Below are 22,914 nucleotides of genomic sequence, written 5' to 3'. Positions count from 1 at the left end.
TTCTTAGAGGAATAAGCCTTGTGCATACATCGAGTGCCACCGAGTTAATCTGTTCTAGGCATAAGTTGGGGTCTGTGTTGCTTAGTATATCTTCCCAGCTTATATCGGTTAGGACTTGGTTTACTTGGTCCCACTTTATGTTTTTGTTATTGAAGTTGAATTTGGTGAATGCTCCCTCGTGACTAGTCTCATTTTGTCGGTCTGGGGCTCCGCGCATACATGTCTGAACCTCAATTATGTTGTGATCTGAGTATAATGTTTTTGATATGGTGACATTTCTTATCAGAGTGCACCTCTAGCACTCTTAAAAATTAAATTGAAATTCTTTATTCTCTGTTGATATATAATGTGGGGTTTATATATAAAATATTATTGCGTGCAGACTAATACTAATTCCTACTCTATATTGACACAGGTTATGGATCATACTGATGTTAAAGTTAGGCAAGTGTAGTGATTAAATAGATGTACAAATACCAATGATCAGATCCATGGTGGCTTGATCTACTACCTCCACAACCTGGGTGTTTCCAAGAAACTTTTCCTTTTCACATCTCTTACGCAATTAGGAGAGAAAACTAATAACGACGTTTCGGTCCGTCCTAATCCATTGTCAGGTCTTAAGCTTCTTCTCTTAAGTCTAGGTTATTCGTGATTTGTTTCAGCCACTACCTAGTACCTAGTTCAGCTATCAAAACTTTGGGGGCCCAGTCCCTGGACCCATTACGTACCTCTGTAATCTGTAAATACCTTTGTAACTTGTCATGATTGTGACCAGACTTACCTGGAGTTCATTACCTTTGTAAATTGTGAGTTCATTACCTTTGTAAATTGTGAGTTCATTACCTTTGTAAATTGTGAGTTCATTACCTTTGTAAATTGTGAGTTCATTACCTCTGTAACTTGCTCAGCTATCAAAACTTTGGAGTCCAGTCCCTGGACCAATTATTTACCTCTGTAATCTTTTGACTACCTCCCACAGGATGGGTATGGGGTGCATAATAAACATATTAAACTAAACTTTCAGCCACTACGCTGTGAAGTTATTCTTCAAGGTGTAACTCTGCTAGTAGCATGGGGATTATCACATATAATTGAGATATATTCTTTTTTGCCATCTACCATTATTATTATTATTATTATTATTATTATTATTATTATTATTATTATTATTATTATTATTATGTGGGGATTATACAGCGCCTGTGGGGGGGGAGGGTTATGGAAGGTATTCAGGCTCCATTCAAGGAACTGAAGAACAGATCCAATTCCCTAGATCAAGAGCCCCTCACCAGCTTCAGGGACCCTCCCTTGAGGGGTCATCTACCACACAAACTCTTGGTACTTGGCTCTTAGTATTTTTAGAGTATCTTGGTTACCACGTTTATGCATGTTTATGTATTCTCTCAAAAGACATCTTTTTCGCTAAACACAAGTGACGTTGGGAGTCTGCAATACGCGAAGTCTTGCCAGGAAATAAGACTTTCACAATCGATTCTCTAAATACTGATCGATGGATTTTTTTTTATTTTTATGCATTTATGGTATACATCAACAGCTCTAAATTAATGACGGTCATTCAACGATATCCCTTATACACGATTAGTTCACTCCAGAGGTCCCGCATTCATTGCAGAAGTTCATACACTGAGGTCCGTGGTTCGATCCTCGGTACGGGTGGAAACATTAGTATATGTTTCTCTAAGACACCTGCCATGTTCACCAGTCAGTATAAAATGGGTACCTGGGTGTTAGTGGACTGGTGTGGGACGCATCCTGGCACAAAACTGACCTAATTTGTCTGAAATGCTCTGTATAACAAAGGGCTTTCTAAATAGTAGTATGTCATTGATGTTAGTTATGGTCTGTATATCTTGTACATGTACTTGTAGAGATAGATTATTATTATTATCAACACCAACCCGCAATATCCATAGTCGACCTGAGTATTTTGGAAAGTTGTGGAGACGTACAGCAACACAGAGGAAATACTTCATTACGCTGTTATGGATGCATGGAGACTTGTGTTCAGGCTCCGTCACGATCATTGGGTAACACCTTGCTTAACCTGCCTAACTTCACCTGTTTTTATTGTTTCACTGCATATTGTTTATTTTCAAGACTAAAACAGTGGAACTGGAACCAGAGGGGCTTCTTAACATTGTTTTTGTTGCAACATAAGTAACACGACACATAATTTGTGGCCTGTACATTGCAGAGTCACTTGTTTGCACAGAACTGCTTAATGCCTCAAATGACGTAGTGGAAGTTTTAGCAGTAAAGGTCGAGAACCAAAACCTAGTCATTGTGGTAGTCTACAAGCCTCCGGATGCAACATCCCAGCAATTCCAGGAACAGCTGTTAAAAATTGACCACTGTCTGGAAAATCTTCCAGCTCCTGCACCCAACATCTTGCTCCTGGGGGATTTCAACTTAAGGCACCTAAAATGGAGGAATATAGCAAATAATATTGTTGCAGTAATAACACCAGGAGGCAGCTCTGATGAAAACTCACACTCACACGAGCTTTTAAATCTCTGCACAAAATTCAATTTAAACCAGCAAATAATAGAGCCTACTAGACTGGAGAATACACTAGACCTCATATTCACTAACAATGATGATCTGATAAGAAATGTCACCATATCAAAAACAATATACTCAGATCACAACATAATTGAGGTTCAGACATGTATGCGAGGAGCCCCAGACCGACAAAATGAGACTAGTCACGAGGGAGCATTCACCAAATTCAACTTCAATAACAAAAACATAAAGTGGGACCAAGTAAACCAAGTCCTAACCGATATAAGCTGGGAAGATATACTAAGCAACACAGACCCAAACTTATGCCTAGAACAGATTAACTCGGTGGCACTCGATGTATGCACAAGGCTTATTCCTCTAAGAAAAAGGAGGAGTAGATGTAAAATAGAAAGAGACAGGCGCTCCCTTTACAGGCGACGGAAAAGAATAACAGAGCGGCTAAAAGAGGTCAATATATCTGAAATGCGCAGGGAGACACTGGTCAGAGAAATAGCAAGCATCGAACTTAAGCTAAAAGAATCCTTTAGGAGTCAGGAATCGCGGGAAGAACTAAAAGCTATAAATGAAATCGAAAGAAACCCAAAGTATTTCTTCTCCTATGCCAAATCAAAATCGAGAACAACGCCCAGTATTGGGCCCCTACTTAAACAAGATGGGTCCTACACAGATGACAGCAAGGAAATGAGTGAGCTACTCAAGTCCCAATATGACTCAGTTTTTAGCAAGCCGCTAACCAGACTGAGAGTCGAAGATCAAAATGAATTTTTTATGAGAGAGCCACAAAATTTGATTAACACAAGCCTATCCGATGTTATCCTGACGCCAAATGACTTCGAACAGGCGATAAATGACATGCCCATGCACTCTGCCCCAGGGCCAGACTCATGGAACTCTGTGTTCATCAAGAACTGCAAGAAGCCCCTATCACGAGCCTTTTCCATCCTATGGAGAGGGAGCATGGACACGGGGGTCGTCCCTCAGTTACTAAAAACAACAGACATAGCCCCACTCCACAAAGGGGGCAGTAAAGCAACAGCAAAGAACTACAGACCAATAGCACTAACATCCCATATCATAAAAATCTTTGAAAGGGTCCTAAGAAGCAAGATCACCACCCATCTAGAAACCCATCAGTTACACAACCCAGGGCAACATGGGTTTAGAACAGGTCGCTCCTGTCTGTCTCAACTACTGGATCACTACGACAAGGTCCTAAATGCACTAGAAGACAAAAAGAATGCAGATGTAATATATACAGACTTTGCAAAAGCCTTCGACAAGTGTGACCATGGCGTAATAGCGCACAAAATGCGCGCTAAAGGAATAACAGGAAAAGTCGGTCAATGGATCTATAATTTCCTCACTAACAGAACACGGAGAGTAGTCGTCAACAGAGTAAAGTCCGAGGCAGCTACGGTGAAAAGCTCTGTTCCACAAGGCACAGTACTAGCTCCCATCTTGTTCCTCATCCTCATATCCGACATAGACAAGGATGTCAGCCACAGCACCGTGTCTTCCTTTGCAGATGACACCCGAATCTGCATGACAGTGTCTTCCATTGCAGACACTGCAAGGCTCCAGGCGGACATCAACCAAATCTTTCAGTGGGCTGCAGAAAACAATATGAAGTTCAACGATGAGAAATTTCAATTACTCAGATATGGTAAACATGAGGAAATTAAATCTTCATCAGAGTACAAAACAAATTCTGGCCACAAAATAGAGCGAAACACCAACGTCAAAGACCTGGGAGTGATTATGTCGGAGGATCTCACCTTCAAGGACCATAACATTGTATCAATCGCATCTGCTAGAAAAATGACAGGATGGATAATGAGAACCTTCAAAACTAGGGAGGCCAAGCCCATGATGACACTCTTCAGGTCACTTGTTCTATCTAGGCTGGAATATTGCTGCACTCTAACAGCACCTTTCAAGGCAGGTGAAATTGCCGACCTAGAAAATGTACAGAGAACTTTCACGGCGCGCAAACGGAGATAAAACACCTCAATTACTGGGAGCGCTTGAGGTTTCTAAACCTGTATTCCCTGGAACGCAGGAGGGAGAGATACATGATTATATACACCTGGAAAATCCTAGAGGGACTAGTACCGAACTTGCACACGAAAATCACTCACTACGAAAGCAAAAGACTTGGCAGACGATGCACCATCCCCCCAATGAAAAGCAGGGGTGTCACTAGCACGTTAAGAGACCATACAATAAGTGTCAGGGGCCCGAGACTGTTCAACTGCCTCCCAGCACACATAAGGGGGATTACCAACAGACCCCTGGCAGTCTTCAAGCTGGCACTGGACAAGCACCTAAAGTCAGTTCCTGATCAGCCGGGCTGTGGCTCGTACGTTGGTTTGCGTGCAGCCAGCAGCAACAGCCTGGTTGATCAGGCGCTGATCCACCAGGAGGCCTGGTCACAGACCGGGCCGCGGGGGCATTGACCCCCGAAACTCTCTCCAGGTAAACTCTCCAGGTAAACACTACTGTGTGTACTATGTGCTCCACACTGTGTACTATGTGCTCCACACTGTATACTATGTACTCCACACCACTGTGTATAATATGTACCCCACACTACTGTGTGTACTATGTGCTCCACACTGTATACTATGTACTCCACACTACTGTGTTGTATACTATGTGGTCTATACTGTACTATGCTTTACACTGTGTGTACTGTGCTCCACAACACAAAATACATGTTATATCCCCCATGAAGTGGAATCAGTGTTTACATAGACTGACCTTCACATTAGAGTAGAGAGCACGAGAGGCGTTAAAGATTAGCAAGACATCCATCCGGCCACTTGTGACGTCTGGCCACTTGTGAAATCCGGGTGAGGAATACTGCTTTTATTTAGCGAAATTGGATACATCAATGTCCTATAAGCTAGTTACATAGAGAGAACAAAATATAGTTACGCTTTCCTGTAATATTTCGTCTCTCAAGATCTGTTTCATAGTTTTGAAATCTGCCAGCCCGAAGTTTGACTTCAGTACGGGAGGGAATTCGCCGCTTGACCTGAGCAGAGTGCGAACGTGTGACTACTGCCCTCTGCTGGCCATTGGAGGAGACTTATATTTTCACAACATGGCGCAGTCTGTGAGAAGGCGTGTGCACACGGTGTGCCTTGAATTGGTGCGTGGTGCAATAACGCCTCAGTCTGCACAAGTGCTTTTACCGCAAATTATCCGTGACACCTATGGTGTTGCGGATCAAGAACTGTATGGTGTGGCGCTAAATGGTGCCTATCGTATTTTCGTCAAGTTGAGATCAGCTGGAGTGTATGAACGGCTGGTTGACAAGTACCAGGACGGGAGTGTGGACGTTAATTCAGCGATACGTGTTCGACTCATCGACGTGTCTAGGCATTACACATGGGTGAAAGTCCGAAATGTGCCATTTGAGGCGGACGAGACTGACCTGCGGAATGTATTTGAACAGTATGGAACTGTACACCTGGCTATGGCTGGTAAATGGACGGATGGGGCGTATGCCGGCTTGCCGGATGGTACGTTCACGCTCAAGATGACGTTGAGGCATTCCATCCCGTCTTACGTCATACTGGACGCATTTAGGACGCAGGTAATGGTGTACTACGCTGGGCAGCAGAAGACGTGTAGGTTATGTGGTGCATATGACCATATGGCGGCCCAGTGTGGGAGATGGCAGCGGAGACAGGAACTAGGTAGTGAGATGGTGAAAGAGCCAGAACCGGAGGTGGGTCATGCTGATGAGTCACCTGTACATAGAAGTGGCACTTCCTGGAGTGAGGAAGTGGAGCGTGAGCTGCCACTGGTGGGTACCAGCCCATCACTGTCACAGTTAGTGGGATGTGAGGCATCTGCCTTGGAGACCGGGAAGACTGTGCAGAGTGGTGAAGTGCGGGTAGAGGGAGGCCTACTGGTGAACGTGAAGGAAAAATCCTTTGAGAAGAAGGTTTCTGAGGATAACTTGAGGATGGTGAGGAGTCCTGTTCAGATTGAAGATGAGCAACTTGGAAGATTGGCGAACATGGCAGATGACTCGCCAGGAGTGGTGGAAGTGATTGAGGTGAATGCTGAGATTCACAGGGAGGCATCCAGTGAGTTGGAAATGGATGCAGAGAGTGTCAACCGTAAGAGGGCGGCGACATATTCCGACTCGGATGATGTTTTGACCCCGGCACAGAGACCGGGGAAAAAGCCGTGGGTTGATGTGGTGCGTGGGAGCTCTAAAGGTACGCCTGGTCCGGTGTTGGATCAGGGGAAGCCACAAGTGGGCAGTGGAGAGAAAAGTGGAAGAAGCAGACACACTGGAAGCGTGTCAGTGAAAGGTGAAATGGGGCAGAGGGTGAAATCACATAAGTAGGTTTCCGGTGCATGACAGTGAATATTAATGGATTGTGTGCGAGTGAGAAGCGTCTGTGGGTAAAGGGATTTTTAAGACGTTATGCTATAGACATTGTTTTTGTGCAGGAACATAATTTCAAGCTGGGAAGGGAATTGGAGGTGGATGGGTACAGAGTGTTTGTGATGTATTCGGAGCGAATGAAGGGAGGGGTGGGAATCCTGATCCGAGAGACGAGCCCGTTTGTTGTTCTTAGGAGTGAAGGGGGGGGGGTCGTGTGTTAAGAATAGATGGGTGGTGGAGAGGTGAGAGGATGGCAGTAGTTTGTGTGTATGTGCCGGCTGAGAATGATGTAAGGGTAAAGAATGAATTTGTGAATAATGTATTGGTATATTATTTGCGGTCATTACCGTCAGTGACAATAGTTGGTGGCGACTGGAACTGTGTGGTGCGTAGGAAGGATGTGGAACCGAGGGGGGCAGGGTGTTTTTTGGCAGGTTTAGGGGATCTATTGAGAGGTGTGGGATTGAGGGATATAGTTGATGGAGGGGATTGCGAGATAGAGCACACATTTCATAGAAAGGGCTATGCTGCACGACTAGATAGGTTGTATGTGACAAGGGGTGTGAGGGTGACGCGGGTGCAGACGGTGAATGTCGTTTATTCAGATCATAGGGCGGTTTATGCTGATTTAAATTGGGACGGTTTGCCTAAGAGATATTTGGGGTACTGGAAGCTGAATGTACGACTACTGGGTGAGGGGGTGGAGGGAGGGGATTTTGAAAGTTTGTGGGAGGACTTATGGGGTGGGGGTAAGAGTGCAAGCGATTTATTGGGGTGGTGGGATGGGGTTGCGAAGAGGAGGATCAGGCAATATTATGTGCGAAGGGGAAAGAATGAGGCATGGATGACATATGGGCTTCAACAGTATTTAGAGGGGCGGTTGCAGGGTTGTTATGAGAGGGGTGCTGTGGTAGGTGTGTATCCAATGGAGGAAATTGAAGCGTTAAAGTGGCAGATAAGAGATATGCACAATGAGAGATTTGATGAGGCGAGGGTGCAAGGTGGGTTAGAGGAGGCGATTTGGGGTGACAGGCCGTCAGCCTGTGTGTTACGGGGCCAGCGGAGACGCAGGTTGGCAATGGAGATTGATAAGCTGGTAGTACACGAGAACTTAGGTGGGTATACGAAGGGTCAGGAGTTGCGAACTACTGAGGGTATGAGTGGTTTTCTGGATAGTTGGTTTGGAAAATATTTGCGGAGTGTAGGAGTGAACGGTGAGGATTTAGAGAGATTGGGAGAGAATGTATCTTGTGTGCTGAGTGGAAGTGATCGTATGGCATTGGGAGGGGATATTGAAGAGGGGGAGGTATGGAGAGCTTTGGAGAATATGGCGAGAGGTAAAGCGCCAGGTATAGATGGGTTACCTTGTGAATTCTATGTGAAGCATTGGAGTGTGTTGAAGGATTTTTTAGTGAACCTGATGAATGTGATGAAAAGTGAGGGGAGGATGGGTGAGTTGCAGCGTACCGCAGTAGTAGTTTTGATTCCAAAAGGGGAAGGCCCTACTACAGTGCAGAACTACAGGGCGTTGTCGTTGTTATGTGCTGATTATAAGATATTCGCAAAAATCTTGGGGAACAGGCTGAAGTGCGTGATAGAGTTGTTGCGAGAGGTCAGTATGGGGTGCCTGGGAGGACGATGTATGAGGGACATGGAATAATAAAAGATTTTGTGGAAAGTATGGAGGGGGAGAATAAAGGGGGGGGGAGGTGTCTTAGCATTGGATTGGCAGGCAGCGTATGATTGCGTAGAACGAGAGGCACTGTGGCATATCTTACGGAGGCAGGGTTTTGGGGAAGAGATGGTGCGTTGGATTGAGACTTTGTATAATAGGGTAGGTGTACGTGTGCAGGTGAATGGGAAATTGGGAGAGTGGGTTTCAATGGGTAGAGGCATAAGGCAGGGTTGTCCTCTGTCTCAACTGTTGTTTGCTTGTATACAGGACCCTTTTTACAGGGCAGTGGGGAAATGTTTAGGGGTGGATCGTGGTGTGGAGAATGGAGGGATGGGAATAATAGGGTATGTGGATGATACAACAATTCTAATGAGCAGGGAGGAAAGTTTACATGAGGTGGAGGATGTGATTGGTGGTTTTGAAGGAGTTACAGGTTTAAAAGTGAATGTGGAGAAATCGAAATTATTGGTCTTAGGGAATTGGGTAGGGAGGGCGAGATGGGAAACAGCTGTGCGTTGGTGTGTGGTGGATAGACTAAAGGTGTGTGGGATAATTTATATGGGGAATGCCGGGGAGGCACGGATGGTTAATTCTGGGAGGGCAGTGGATAGGTTGGTGGGTAGGTTAAATGTTTTGAGACCCATGCATTTGACGATACATCAACGTGTAATAGTGGTGAATGTAATGTTATATAGTATGGTCTGGCATGTGGCAGCAGTATATCCGTTGGCAGGACCGGACATAACAAGAATGCTAAAAAAGGTTTTTCGTTATATATGGGGTTCTGGGTGTGACTGGTTGGGTAGGAGTGTTGTTATGCTACCGGTCGACAAAGGTGGATTGGGTTTAATAGATATAAGATTAAGGGTTAAGTGTATATATTTGAAGAGGGGGTTTCTCCGAGTGGAAGGTCGTGTGGGGAAGGGTGTGCAAGCATTATATGAGGAGGCACGAAGGTGGTGGGTAGGATCAGAGATGAAAGAGTGTGAGGATGTGCTGCGAGCTTTATTGTATGTTAGAGATCCGTCTAGGATACGGGTGGGTGTTCTGGAGCGTGCTGTAGGGGTGAGGGTGATTGCGAATGTTGAGGGCATATACCCAATGTATGCATGGGGAGACATTTGGGTAAGGTTGCGGTTGGTGCGCATCAGACCAAGAGTGAGAGAGGTAATGTTTCGTTTCCTTCATGGAATATTGCCGTCTGGTGTGGTGCTTCGGGAGAGAGGGTTGATGGTGGAGGACGTATGTAGGGCGTGTGGGGATAGGGAGACAGCTTTTCATGTAGTATATTTTTGTAAAAATTTGGAGTGTATACGGGAGTGGATGGGTGGGATTTTGAGGAGGGTGGGTGGGGGAGGGATATCGGTATTAAGGGCATTGAGTTTAGATGTGGGAGGTGTGGAAGAGTCTGTGCAGCGTGCTTTGGTGTACATCATAACGGATTTTGTTTTCGTATCATGGGCCATGAGGGGTAATGGGGATTGGGTGGTGCGAAAGAAGGTATTGGCTGCAACAATGTACAAAACACTTAGTCGTAATAGGGGGATATACGGAAGTAGATGGGAAAGGGCTTTTCCTGAAGGATATCGAAGTATGAATGTCAGAGGTTTGTTGGCGGAGTGAGAAAAAAAAAGGGGGGAGGGGAGGGGTATGTGTTAGGAATTTCAGGGGTTGCACCGGGCTCGTCTCAGAATTTGGGAACGTATGAGGAGTTCCTTGATATGGTGTGAAATGGCAGCGTAGTTGTGGAGTGTGTTTTAAGTAAGTTTGTGGTGGTTCGTAAGGGAAAAGTTGTTAAGATTTTTATGGACATGGAAATGAGCAATATTTGTGTGAATGTGAAAAGTATACGGTCATACTCAGGATGGTTTACTGATGTATGTAATGGATAAGTTAAATTTGGAATATGTTGTAATGTATTATCAGGACTGGTGGTTGTATTAAAGCAAAGGACATGCGGGCGTGATAAATATGTCTGTGTACCAAATGTACTGCTAATAATGAGATAATGTAATGTGTGTGATTTTTATCATACATCAAGTGTATATAGCAGTATGTAAGAGAGAATTTCATGTACTCAGTATGGGTTGTATATTAGTATTCGGTGAAGTTCAATGAATATTATTGACGTGATGGGTATATAAGGACGTGTTCATGTACAATGTGTTAAGTAGGGTTAGGATGGTGAGGCAAGTAATGCTGCGGTCTGTAGAATAAGAATATAGTACTTGTTTAAGTTAATGTTTAATAGTAATGACTATGTATATTTTATTATATGGTAGAAGAAGTTTGTTACTTAAAAATGGAAATTATATTTGAAAAATATTACTAAATATACGTGATTGTGTAAGTTCGCTTGTAGGATGATGTAGTGTTTGTTCGCTTGTAGGATGATGTAGTGTTTGTTCGCTTGTAGGATGATGTAGTGTTTGTTCGCTTGTAGGATGATGTAGTGTTTGTTCGCTTGTAGGATGATGTAGTGTTTGTTCGCTTGTAGGATGATGTAGTGTTTGTTCGCTTGTAGGATGATGTAGTGTTTGTTCGCTTGTAGGATGATGTAGTGTTTGTTCGCTTGTAGGATGATGTAGTGTTTGTTCGCTTGTAGGATGATGTAGTGTTTGTTCGCTTGTAGGATGATGTAGTGTTTGTTCGCTTGTAGGATGATGTAGTGTTTGTTCGCTTGTAGGATGATGTAGTGTTTGTTCGCTTGTAGGATGATGTAGTGTTTGTTCGCTTGTAGGATGATGTAGTGTTTGTTCGCTTGTAGGATGATGTAGTGTTTGTTCGCTTGTAGGATGATGTAGTGTTTGTTCGCTTGTAGGATGATGTAGTGTTTGTTCGCTTGTAGGATGATGTAGTGTTTGTTCGCTTGTAGGATGATGTAGTGTTTGTTCGCTTGTAGGATGATGTAGTGTTTGTTCGCTTGTAGGATGATGTAGTGTTTGTTCGCTTGTAGGATGATGTAGTGTTTGTTCGCTTGTAGGATGATGTAGTGTTTGTTCGCTTGTAGGATGATGTAGTGTTTGTTCGCTTGTGGGATGATGTAGTGTTTGTTCGCTTGTAGGATGATGTAGTGTTTGTTCGCTTGTAGGATGATGTAGTGTTTGTTCGCTTGTAGGATGATGTAGTGTTTGTTCGCTTGTAGGATGATGTAGTGTTTGTTCGCTTGTAGGATGATGTAGTGTTTGTTCGCTTGTAGGATGATGTAGTGTTTGTTCACTTGTGGGATGATGTAGTGTTTGTTCGCTTGTAGGATGATGTAGTGTTTGTTCGCTTGTGGGATGATGTAGTGTTTGTTCGCTTGTAGGATGATGTAGTGTTTGTTCACTTGTGGGATGATGTAGTGTTTGTTCACTTGTGGGATGATGTAGTGTTCGCTTGTAGGATGAATGTAGTGTATGGCAGTGAGGTGGGACGAATCATTTGTTATATTATACTGTGTTTAGTTTTTCTGTGGTGAGGTGTGGAGATTGTTATTTTCTAACCTTTATTTGTTTCGTAATTTTTTGAGGTGTTATGTATTATGTATTTGTATATGAAGTTTAATATACAACAATAATAAGTGTGTAAAGAATTTTTGGATAATTGAGAATGTCTTCGTACATACAGTTTTATGTAAAATGTCAATACCTGTGACATTCTTTGGGTTATATTGAATATTGTGTTTATGGCTGCAATTTTGGATGTAATAAACCCACCTGTATTTGAAGATGTGGGCTGTCTTTAGTTTAGTTAAATGTATGTTATGTGTGATGGTTGGGGTTTTTTTTTGGGGGGGGTATCAAACTTTTTTTTTAGTTGAACGTGTGTTTTCTTATGTATAAGTTTAGTGCTAAGGTAGGGAATGTGGAACTTTTTGTTGTTATATATAATGGTTACGTTTCATTGTTTACATTGTCTACATGTATAATTGTGTATTGCGTTTTTAAATAAAAAAAAGGCAGTGCCTGATCAGCTGGGCTGTGGTTCATACGTCGGTTTACGTGCGGCCAATAGTAACAACCTGGTTGATCAGGTCCTGATCCATCATGAGGCCTGGTCACAGACCGGGCCATCGGGGCGTTGACCCCCCAAAACACCCCTCCAGGTATACTTCAGGTATCAGTAAAAATGGGTACCTGGGTGTTAGTCGACTGGTGTGGGTCTCATCCCAGATATAATGGTTTAAGCTTTTGACATATTTACAGATTTATTACGACTTATCTTAAAGTTTAAGCAGATTCAGTAGCAACCTGGTCCATCTCCATTGGAATAGTCTTCGCCGTCTCGTTGCAGAAGCGGCAGTGAGAAATATTTACACCAAAACAGCCATCTTGTCTTATCAAAACGAACTTGGCTTTGGTATCTTTATTATTGTTATAGGAAGCGCTAAACTTGTAGGGATTATGTAGTGCCTGTGGAAGGGTGGGATGGAAGACATTCAGGCTAAATTCAGGGAATTGGAGTATAGATCCAATTTCCTAGATAAAGAGCCCCTCACCAGTATCAAGGAACCTTCTTTGAGTTAAGGCAGTACAGCAGCCGCTCGTGCATCATTTACTTATATCAGGGACTTGTGTGGAGAATAGACACTTGGATGCTTTTAACTTAGTGTAAGGAGATGTAGTCTTGGCAGCCGTTCAAGAGCATTTCCTTAGTCTTTTTCCCGTTTGTTTCAGCTGGTTGCAGCAAAAAATTAGTCTTGTTCGGCAAGAATGAAATTCCCTCGTCAGAGGTCGTCCAGTTGGGAGACCTACTCGCTCCATTACCCTTCTGCATAGCAGTAAGGGGGATAAACAGCCAGTTTTGGTTGGTCCCCAACACAGGAAAGGAGTTAAGATGACGGTTAATGCATTACTGTAATGAATCTGAGATTTTTCAATTTCATTTTTCAGTTTCCTCATTGTAAAGCTCCTGAAGAAGCAGTGATGACAGTGAGAGGCTTCGAGCTGTTACAACTTTCCTTATGGCTTTCTTGCATTTATTATTTTGAATGGGTGTGCGACACACACACACACACACACACACACACACACACAGGAGCTAGGACTCGACCCCTGCAACCACAAATAGGTGAGTACACACACACACACACACACACACACACACACACACACACACACCCAAAGATGCAAGGAGGCAAAAACCAAGTGTGCTAGGGAATGGAAGAAATATAGAAGGCAAAGGACCCCATAGAATAAGGAGAGCAGTCGTAGAGCCAGAAACGAATATGCACAGATAAGAAGGGAGGCCCAACGTCAATATGAAAACGACATAGCAGCAAAAGCCAAATCTGACCCGAAGCTGTTATACAGCCACATCAGGAAGAAAACCGTCAAGGACCAGGTCATCAGGCTAAGGAAGGAAGGAGGAGAGACAACAAGAAATGACCGTGAAGTATGTGAGGAACTCAACAAGAGATTCAAAGAAGTGTTCACAGAGGAGACAGAAGGGGCTCCAGAAGGACGGAGAGGTGGGGTACACCACCATGTGCTGGGCACAGTACACACAACCGAGGAAGAAGTGAAGAGGCTTCTGAGTGAGCTAGATACCTCAAAGGCAATGGGGCCAGATAACATCTCTCCATGGGTCCTGAGAGAGGGAGCAGAGGCGCTATGTGTACCCCTAACAACAATATTCAATACATCTATTGAAACAGGGAGATTGCTTGAGGCATGGAAGACAGCAAATGTGGTCCCAATCTTTAAAAAAGGAGACGGACATCAAGCACTAAACTACAGACCAGTGTCACTGACATGTATAGCATGCAAGATCATGGAAAAGATTGTCAGGAGAAGAATGGTGGAACATCTAGAAAGGAATGATCTCATCACCAGCAGCCAACATGGTTTCAGAGACGGGAAATCCTGTGTCACAAACCTACTGGAGTTCTATGACATGGTGACAGCAGTAAGACAAGAGAGAGAGGGGTGGGTGGATTGCATTTTCTTGGACTGCAAGAAGGCGTTTGACACAGTACCACACAAGAGATTAGTGCAAAAACTGGAGGACCAAGCAGGGATAACAGGGAAGGCACTGCAATGGATCAGGGAATACTTGTCAGGAAGACAGCAGCGAGTAATGGTACGTGGCGAGGTGTCAGAGTGGACACCTGTGACCAGCGGGGTCCCACAGGGGTCAGTCCTAGGACCAGTGCTGTTTCTGGTATTTGTGAACGACATGACGGAAGGAATAAACTCCGAGGCGTCCCTGTTTGCAGATGACGTGAAGTTGATGAGAAGAGTTCATTCGATTGAAGACCAGGCAGAAATACAAAGGGATCTGGACAGGCTGCAGACCTGGTCCAGCAACTGGCTCCTGGAGTTCAATCCCACCAAGTGCAAAGTCATGAGGATTGGGGAAGGGCAAAGAAGACCGCAGATGGAGTACAGTCTAGGGGGCCAGAGGCTACAAACATCACTCAAGGAAAAAGATCTTGGGGTGAGTATGACACCAGGCACATCTCCTGAAGCGCACATCAACCAAATAACTGCCGCAGCATATGGGCGCCTGGCAAACCTCAGAACAGCATTCCGACATCTTAATAAGGAATCGTTCAGGACCCTGTACACCGTGTACGTTAGGCCCATATTGGAGTATGCGGCACCAGTTTGGAACCCACACCTAGCCAAGCATGTAAAGAAACTAGAGAAAGTGCAAAGGTTTGCAACAAGACTAGTCCCAGAGTTAAGAGGTATGTCCTATGAGGAGAGGTTAAGGGAAATCAATCTGACGACACTGGAGGACAGGAGAGATAGGGGGGACATGATAACGACTTACAAAATACTGAGGAATTGACAAGGTGGGCAAAGGATGTTCCAGAGACTGGACACAGCAACACGGGGACACAGTTGGAAGCTGAAGACACAGATGAATCAAAGGGATGTTAGGAAGTATTTCTTCAGCCACAGAGTAGTCAGGAAGTGGAATAGTTTAGGAAGCGATGTAGTGGAGGCAGGATCCATACATAGCTTTAAGCAGAGGTACGATAAAGCTCATGGTTCAGGGAGAGTGACCTAGTAGCGACCAGTGAAGAGGCGGGGCCAGGAGCTTGGACTCGACCCCTGCAACCTCAACTAGGTGAGTATAACTAGGTGAGTACACACACACACACACACACACACACACACAAGGTAACAGAAGTAAGACACGAGAGAGGGATGGGTTGATTGCGTTTTCCTAGATTGCAGGAAGGCCTTTGACACAGTTCCCCACAAGAGATTAGTGCAGAAGCTGGAGAATCAAGCGCATATAACAGGGAGGGCACTGCAATGGATCAGGGAATACCTGACAGGGAGGCAACGAGTCATGGTACGTGAAGAGGTATCACAGTGGGCACCTGTGACGAGCAGGGTCCCACAGGGGTCAGTTCTAGGACCAGTGCTATTTTTGATATATGCGAACATGATGGAAGGAATAGACTCCGAAGTGTCCCTATTCGCACATGATGTGAAGTTGATGAGAAGAATTAAATCGGATGAGGATGAGGCAGGACTGCAAAGAGACCTGGACATGTGGTCCAGAAACTGGCTTCTCGAATTCAACCCTGCCAAATGCAAAGTCATGAAGATTGGGGAGGGGCAAAAAAGACCGCAGACAGAGTATAGGCTAGGTGGACAGAGACTACAGACCTCACTCAGGGAGAAAGACCTTGGGGTGACCATAACACCGAGCACGTCACCGGAGGCACACATCAACCAAATAACTGCTGCAGCATACAGGCACCTGGCAAACCTGAGAATAGCGTTCCGATACCTTAATAAGGAATCGTTCAAGACACTGCACACTGTGTATGTTAGGCCCATACTGGAGTATGCAGCACCAGTCTGGAACCCACACCTGGTCAAGCACGTCAAGAAGTTAAAGAAAGCACAAAGGTTTGCAACAAGGCTAGTCCCAGAGCTCAGGGGAATGTCGTACGAGGAAAGGTTGAGGGAAATTGGACTGACGACACTGGAGGACAGAATGGTCAGGGGAGACATGATAACAACATACAAGATACTGCGGGGAACAGACAAGGTGGACAGAGATAGGATGTTCCAAAGAGGGGACACAGAAACATGGGGTCACAACTGGAAGCTGAAGACTCAGACGAGTCACAGGGACGTTAGGAAGTATTTCTTCAGTCATAGAGTCGTCAGGAAGTGGAATAGCCTAGCAAGTGAAGTAGTGGAGGCAGGAACCATACATAGTTTTAAGAAGAGGTATGACAAAGCTCAGGAAGCAGAGAGGGAGAGGACCTAGTAGCGATCAGTGAAGAGGCGGGGCCAGGAGCTGAGTCTCGACCCCTGCAACCACAATTAGGCGAGTACAATTAGGTGAGTACACACACACACATAAACAGAAGAATAGATGAGGACTCAAACCATGGTCCTGGCAAATAGCAAGTCCAGCACTGTGCCACTGAGGTACAAGGCTCAATGTTTCACAGTATTTCTGTGACGGTTGTCAGCAGCAACCAGCTGTAATTCTATTGTCCCGTCTCATGACCCAAAAAGCTTCTGGGGCTATGGGATGTATGAAAATGGCTGACAAGGCTTCTCAGAATTGCTCAGAATCCATCTTTAGGCCACAACACATGATTTAGATTTTAGATTTTGCCACTGAAGTGGCTAGTTTAATGTGCGCCCCATATCCATCCTGTGGACGGTAGCGCAAGAACATATGGATACACAAAAGGCCTAGGAACTAGGCCCAAAAGGGATAACAGGAATACATATGGATTTATATCTACATATCTACAGTTCACTTATCTGTTACAAGCAAATTTATGAAATTTGCTTAGTATATCTGGTATCTTATTTTCATTAATAAGATATCTTGACATGTCACATAGGTTATTATATTGTCTGTCTCTTTATTTCTCAATAAGTGGATAATTAAGCACATAGTGTTCAAGACAGTAACCATATACCCGATCACATAATTTACATTTAGTTTGATCATCATCTGTGTGTCTCCCAAACTGCCAGAAGTACTTGTAACCAAGCCTAAGCCTGGCCCCTACAACTTCAGTCAGTCTATTCACATTGCACTTTGCTTCATAAAACATATTATTCTACATTCTTCTTCTGGGTACTCTTCTTGGCTAACATATCAACTTTATCATGAAGGAGTAGTCCAATGTGTGATAGGATCCATAGCAATTGTACATTAATTCCTTTGTCCCTAATTTTTGAGTATCTATACCTGGCTTCTCCAATGAGCATGTTGTTGGAGTCATTATATGAGTCAAGAGCCTTCAATGATGACATAGAATCAGTAATGATGATAAAGTCAAGCTCAGTGTCATAGGTTAGCTTTAGCGCCATTAGGATTGCAAACAATTCAGTTTGCAGTGTAGATGCCCAGTTGTTAATTCTTATGCCTAACTCAACAAATTTATAATCATTCTTAACTAGAGAGGTGGCAACAAGAGCAGATGCAGCTCTGCCAGAAGACTCCTGTTTAGATCCATCAGTGTATATAACTTGTGATAACAAAATTTTTGGAGGGAGCTGGTGACAATTTTTTTTATATAAATATTTCTGCAGGGGACTGCAGGATCGACTTCGATGATGTTCCACCTAGACACATCCGGCCGCTGATAGTTAGAAGGAACGACACCCAACAATTCCTCTACCCAGTGCTGGAAGGACAATCCAGGGTGATGCACCTCTCCCACAATGCCCTTGCCATCATCGCCTGTCCTGGGGAGAACAACGACATCACCCTCAATGGAACCGTCTTAGGAAGATCTATAAATAAGATGTCTTACGCTTATATCAGTTGTGATGATGCTGATCTAAAGTTTGGAGAAAGAGTAAGTTTTTTTTTTTAACACATCCACCAGGTAGGGTGACCCGAAAAAAAAGAAATGCTTTTACCATTCCTCATGCCATGCCATCACCATCTTACCAGAGAGCACCGATATTACAGCTCAGATGCCCCTCCAGACCACAATATCCTCCCTCCTCCTTCTGAGTGCAGGCATTGTATTTCCCACCTCCACAGCTCAAGTCTAGTTAACTGGTTTTCCTGAATCCTTTTGTAAATGTTTAATTTATGCATAAGGAGAGAGCTAATTCTCCCTCACACATTCACCATCCTTCATTCAATGGCTGTCTTGCCAGAAGTGTGACGCTTCGGGCTGTGTCACCGTTATCCCTATCTGAGAATGTAGGCACTGTACTTAATTAACATTTCTAGGACTCGCATGCAACTAATTGGTTTCCCTGAATACCTTCATAAATGTTACTTTGCTCAGACTCCAACAGCACATCAAGCCATAAAAACTTCTTGTCTTCTCTGTGATCTAACATACTTGCACTAGCCTGCTAGATGATCAAGTCTCTAGCACTCAAAACCTCCTTTATCCCCTCCCTCCAACTCTTCCTGGGATGACCCCTACCCCCCTCCTTCCTTCCACCCTGATTTATACACCTTGTTCATTCTATTCAGCCCCACCCTCTCTAAATGCCCAACAACCCCTCAGCCCTCTGAATTATATAGTCTTCACACAGTCTTCGAATTTCTGTAATCCAGATTCTCTGTTTAATATTTACTTCATATTATCCTCACACACATGACATTCTCACTGTTTCCAACCTCCTCTTCCTAACTGTAATGTTCCAATTCTTTGTCTTTAACCTATGTAAGTGTTGGTACCACTATGTTCTGGCACATTCCCATTTTTGCCTCCATAAATTAAATTTTTTGTCTCCACAGATAACTCCACACACAACCCACCATTCTTCCTCATCTAGTCTAGTTTGCCTCAGCCATCATAGACCCATCTACCAACACATCCACTCCCAAATGTCTAAAACACACTGCAGGCAGGCTCTGCTTTACAGTGCTTCACTTTACAGTGTTGCGCTAATGCAGCACTTTTCAGTTATACCCATTCTTCGTTTATTCAGACTTCCTGCAATAAATATAAGCTAAGGATGAAAATATTTTAAGTAAGTAATGTGTGTACTCTATATGCATTTTTTTTAGGTCAAGCTCTATTGCTTACTTAATATATGATAGTGTAAACATGTTATCAGGCTTTTATATGCATTTGACAATGAACAAAGGCTGTTTCATTTTACAGCGATTTTTGCTTTACAGCAGTAGCACAGAACCTAAACTGCTGTATAATAATTATTATAATCATGGGGGAGCGCTAAACCCATAGGATTATACAGCGCATGTGGGGGGGATGGAAGGTATTCAGATTAAATTCAGGGAACCGGAGCACAGATCCAATTCCCTAGATCAAGAGCCCCTCACCAGCATCAAGGAACCTCCCTTGAGGGTTACCTGCTGTATAAGCTGAGCCCTCCTGTACATTAACTTCCTTCATTCTCCCTCCAATCTGTAAGTTCCTCTGCATTCATATTTTCTTACCCTCAACTCATTAAATATTTTTTCTATTATAAATTATATTCACAGAGCACTAACCCACAATCTTTGAGTTTATAACAGATCTTTATGCTTTCAATTCAGTTTCAGGACATTATCATTTCTTACTGAATTTTTGCATTGTATATTTCATTGAATTCTTATTGGATATTATAGCTCATTATATTCATAAGCAGCATAAAAATTCATGTGGGTCATTCAGTGCCACTACAAACTGAAATAAGGATGAAAAAATGCATTTTTATATGAAGTGACTTCCACAAGTTGCCTCATCTTTTCCATTGGTACTTTATCAGCAAGTAGTGAGATGGGGTGAGCTGAGCTGCCACAAGAAGCCCGAGCCCGTGTTGCGGCAGGGTGCCAGGTGTAGCCAAGACGGCGTTAACATCACCATTGGCTGGGATATCATCCGAGGTACTTTCATTCCTCAGATAAGCCTCTGCTTCAGTCATCACCAAGGAACCACCCAATTTGCCTTCCACAAGATCCATGGCAGGTAAGGTCCTGACAGTAAGACAGGTTGTCTGCAAAAGTATGTGAAGGGGAGACAGGCTGTCCACAAGAATTCATGGAGGTAATGCTTCCCACTAGAGTATATGAAAGTAGGACTGGCTTCCCCACAAGTTCATGAATGTAAAACAGGCTGTCAGAGTACAGGAAGGTAACTTCTGTGAGAGTACATGGAAGACAGGCTTCCCAAAAGAGTACATGAAAAGTTTACAAAAGAGAACATTTTGTCTGCAGCACTGTGGCAAGAGAATCAGTAGTAGATGGCAAAAGCCTTCAATTGGTGAAACAAAGATGCATAAACGAAGTAAGGCTTATACAATACAAAGAGACTTCATTAAATCATGAGCAAAGTATCTTGATGACAATTATTCTCTGCTCAAATATACTAAATGTCTTTGTATGAGCCATACTTGTTGGTACTCTGCCTTCCAACTATCCTAATATTAGCCTGTGGTGTCCAAGATAGATTTAATTTAGATGTGTACATAAGGAATAGTTAAAATTGTGACTAGTTTCCATTGATGCCACCAGGAACATTGATGCTAAAGTGGTAGACCCACCACGACCCAGCTTCAGGGATGCCGCACTGTTCCCATTTAGGATAAGGAACTCCTACTTGAAATCCACACAGATGTTCCTACTGCAGAGCCTGCTGAACACCACAGAGCACCTCACAGGTGTGAATGGGCACTACCTGGCCAAGGGTCACCTGGCCCCAGATGCAGATTTTGTGTTGGAGGCAGAGCAGGATGCCACCTACTATTATGCTAATGTTGTCCCACAGTGGCAAGCTATTAACAATGGCAACTGGAAGGTGAGGTTTCATAACTGGAAGTAATAGCTAATGGTATACAGTAATGACAAATTGATAAATAACTTATATGACACACTTGGGTATCTATATTACCAAAATCTTTCTACAATATGGCAGGTTTCTTCAGTCAGATACAGAGGCAACTTTCATACTGGAGACATTAGGGAAAGTGAAGAGATAGTTTTAAGGTTTCCTTGGGTGTTCAGTCCCTTAGCTTTAGGCAGAGGCATGAAGTATGAGACTTGTATACTGAAACCTGCACCATGTCTCTAGTTAGGTGTTCAATCCCTCTGGTGAGGGACTGAACACCTTAAAATTATCTTTCCCCCTCTTCCAATGTCTCTAGTATGAAAGTTGACTCTGAATTTGACTAAAGCCTGGTGCATATGCATAATGTTTTAGCAATAAGATATCTGAGTGTTGCATGTGTCTTATTCAACACCATGGGAATCTTGGAAAAATGCTAAACCCATAGGGGTCATATAGTGCTTGGGGAAAAAGAGGTACAGTATTCAGATTTGAGGCAAGAAAGTGAAAGGTAATGCCAATTTCTTGCATTAGGAGCCCTTCACCAACAGGCACCCCATCCCTCTTGAAGGGACTTTAATGAGAAACCATTTCATTTTTTTTTTTACCAGATAAAAGCCCTAAACTCAGTCACACAGCACCTGACACATTACAGGACTCATAACTGAAAGGTCTCTTATCATGATATAAATCCCTTCAAATAAAGTTTCTTGATGCTAGTGAGAGGCTCTTGATCAAAAGAACTGGACCTATCCTCCCCTTCCTTGAACCAAACAAATGCTTTCCATTCCCCAGGCACTACGAGGTGCTGAGAAGAAATTGGATGAATTTGCCAGTGAGGAATTATTATTATAATCAAACTAAACTTTAAACCCACAAGGGTTATACAGCATCGCCAGTGAGAAAAATGTGCATAGCTAGCAAAAATTGTTTTCCATGCAAAAATGATAATTGGTCTTTAAAATAAGACCAGGTTGATCAAGATTTTATTCCTGGTTACAGAGATATTGTTGCAAACATTTGTAAGCGATCTCAAATGTGACATATGGTGAATTCATTTTTCTTTAGGATGCAGAAGTTTGTAGATTTTCACAAAGTGATGTTTAGTATGTTTGTCGTTTTTCTTCTCAGCGTCTCGTATAACCCCTATGGAATTAGCGCCTTCCACTGATTGAAGTAGAAGTAACACTTCCTCTTTGCAGTCGCTGGAGTTTGCTGTACGGAACCTGGCTAAGATACGAGATGTGACGCTGGAGGTCTGGAGTGGCACTCATGGCACTCTGATGCTGCCACACCGACATGGCAGACCCACCAAGATCTTCCTTGGCCTTATTTATAACCTATTTTTGGCACCTGTTCCTGGCCTGATGTGGAAGGTTGTACTCTAAAGCATTTATTTTTATATTCAGGGAGAAGTGCTAAACCTAAATAGGTTATATATCTATGGAATAGGTAATTAGATTTGATCCAAGGAAGGGATCATTGGGGAGAGCACTAAATTCACAGGGGCCATTCAGTCCCCGGGTAACAGGAGGCAATTAGGTTCAATACGAGGGGAGGATCCTT

The 22,914-nt window shown here is 43.5% G+C and overlaps 1 protein-coding gene across 3 annotated transcripts in view; it reads left to right on the top strand.

Annotated features, from left to right (window-relative positions):
- LOC128695854 (uncharacterized) overlaps positions 1-22,914 on the top strand; it is a 41,680-nt gene that overhangs the window by 16,771 nt on the left and 1,995 nt on the right. For all 3 annotated transcript variants that reach the window (XR_011393030.1, XR_011393029.1, XM_053786748.2), the window contains exons 2-5: positions 18,143-18,411; positions 20,294-20,493; positions 21,039-21,321; positions 22,551-22,724. Coding sequence is in view for 1 of the 3 variants with exons in the window: in XM_053786748.2 (XP_053642723.2) it covers positions 18,143-18,411; positions 20,294-20,493; positions 21,039-21,321; positions 22,551-22,724 (926 nt within the window). In the remaining 2 variants the exon portion in view is untranslated. The remainder of the gene's footprint in view (positions 1-18,142; positions 18,412-20,293; positions 20,494-21,038; positions 21,322-22,550; positions 22,725-22,914) is intronic.

This window comes from Cherax quadricarinatus, chromosome 41 (genome assembly GCF_038502225.1).
Source record: "Cherax quadricarinatus isolate ZL_2023a chromosome 41, ASM3850222v1, whole genome shotgun sequence".
Classification (NCBI taxonomy): Eukaryota; Metazoa; Arthropoda; class Malacostraca; order Decapoda; family Parastacidae; genus Cherax; species Cherax quadricarinatus.
This window is presented reverse-complemented; position numbering and strand designations above follow the sequence as displayed.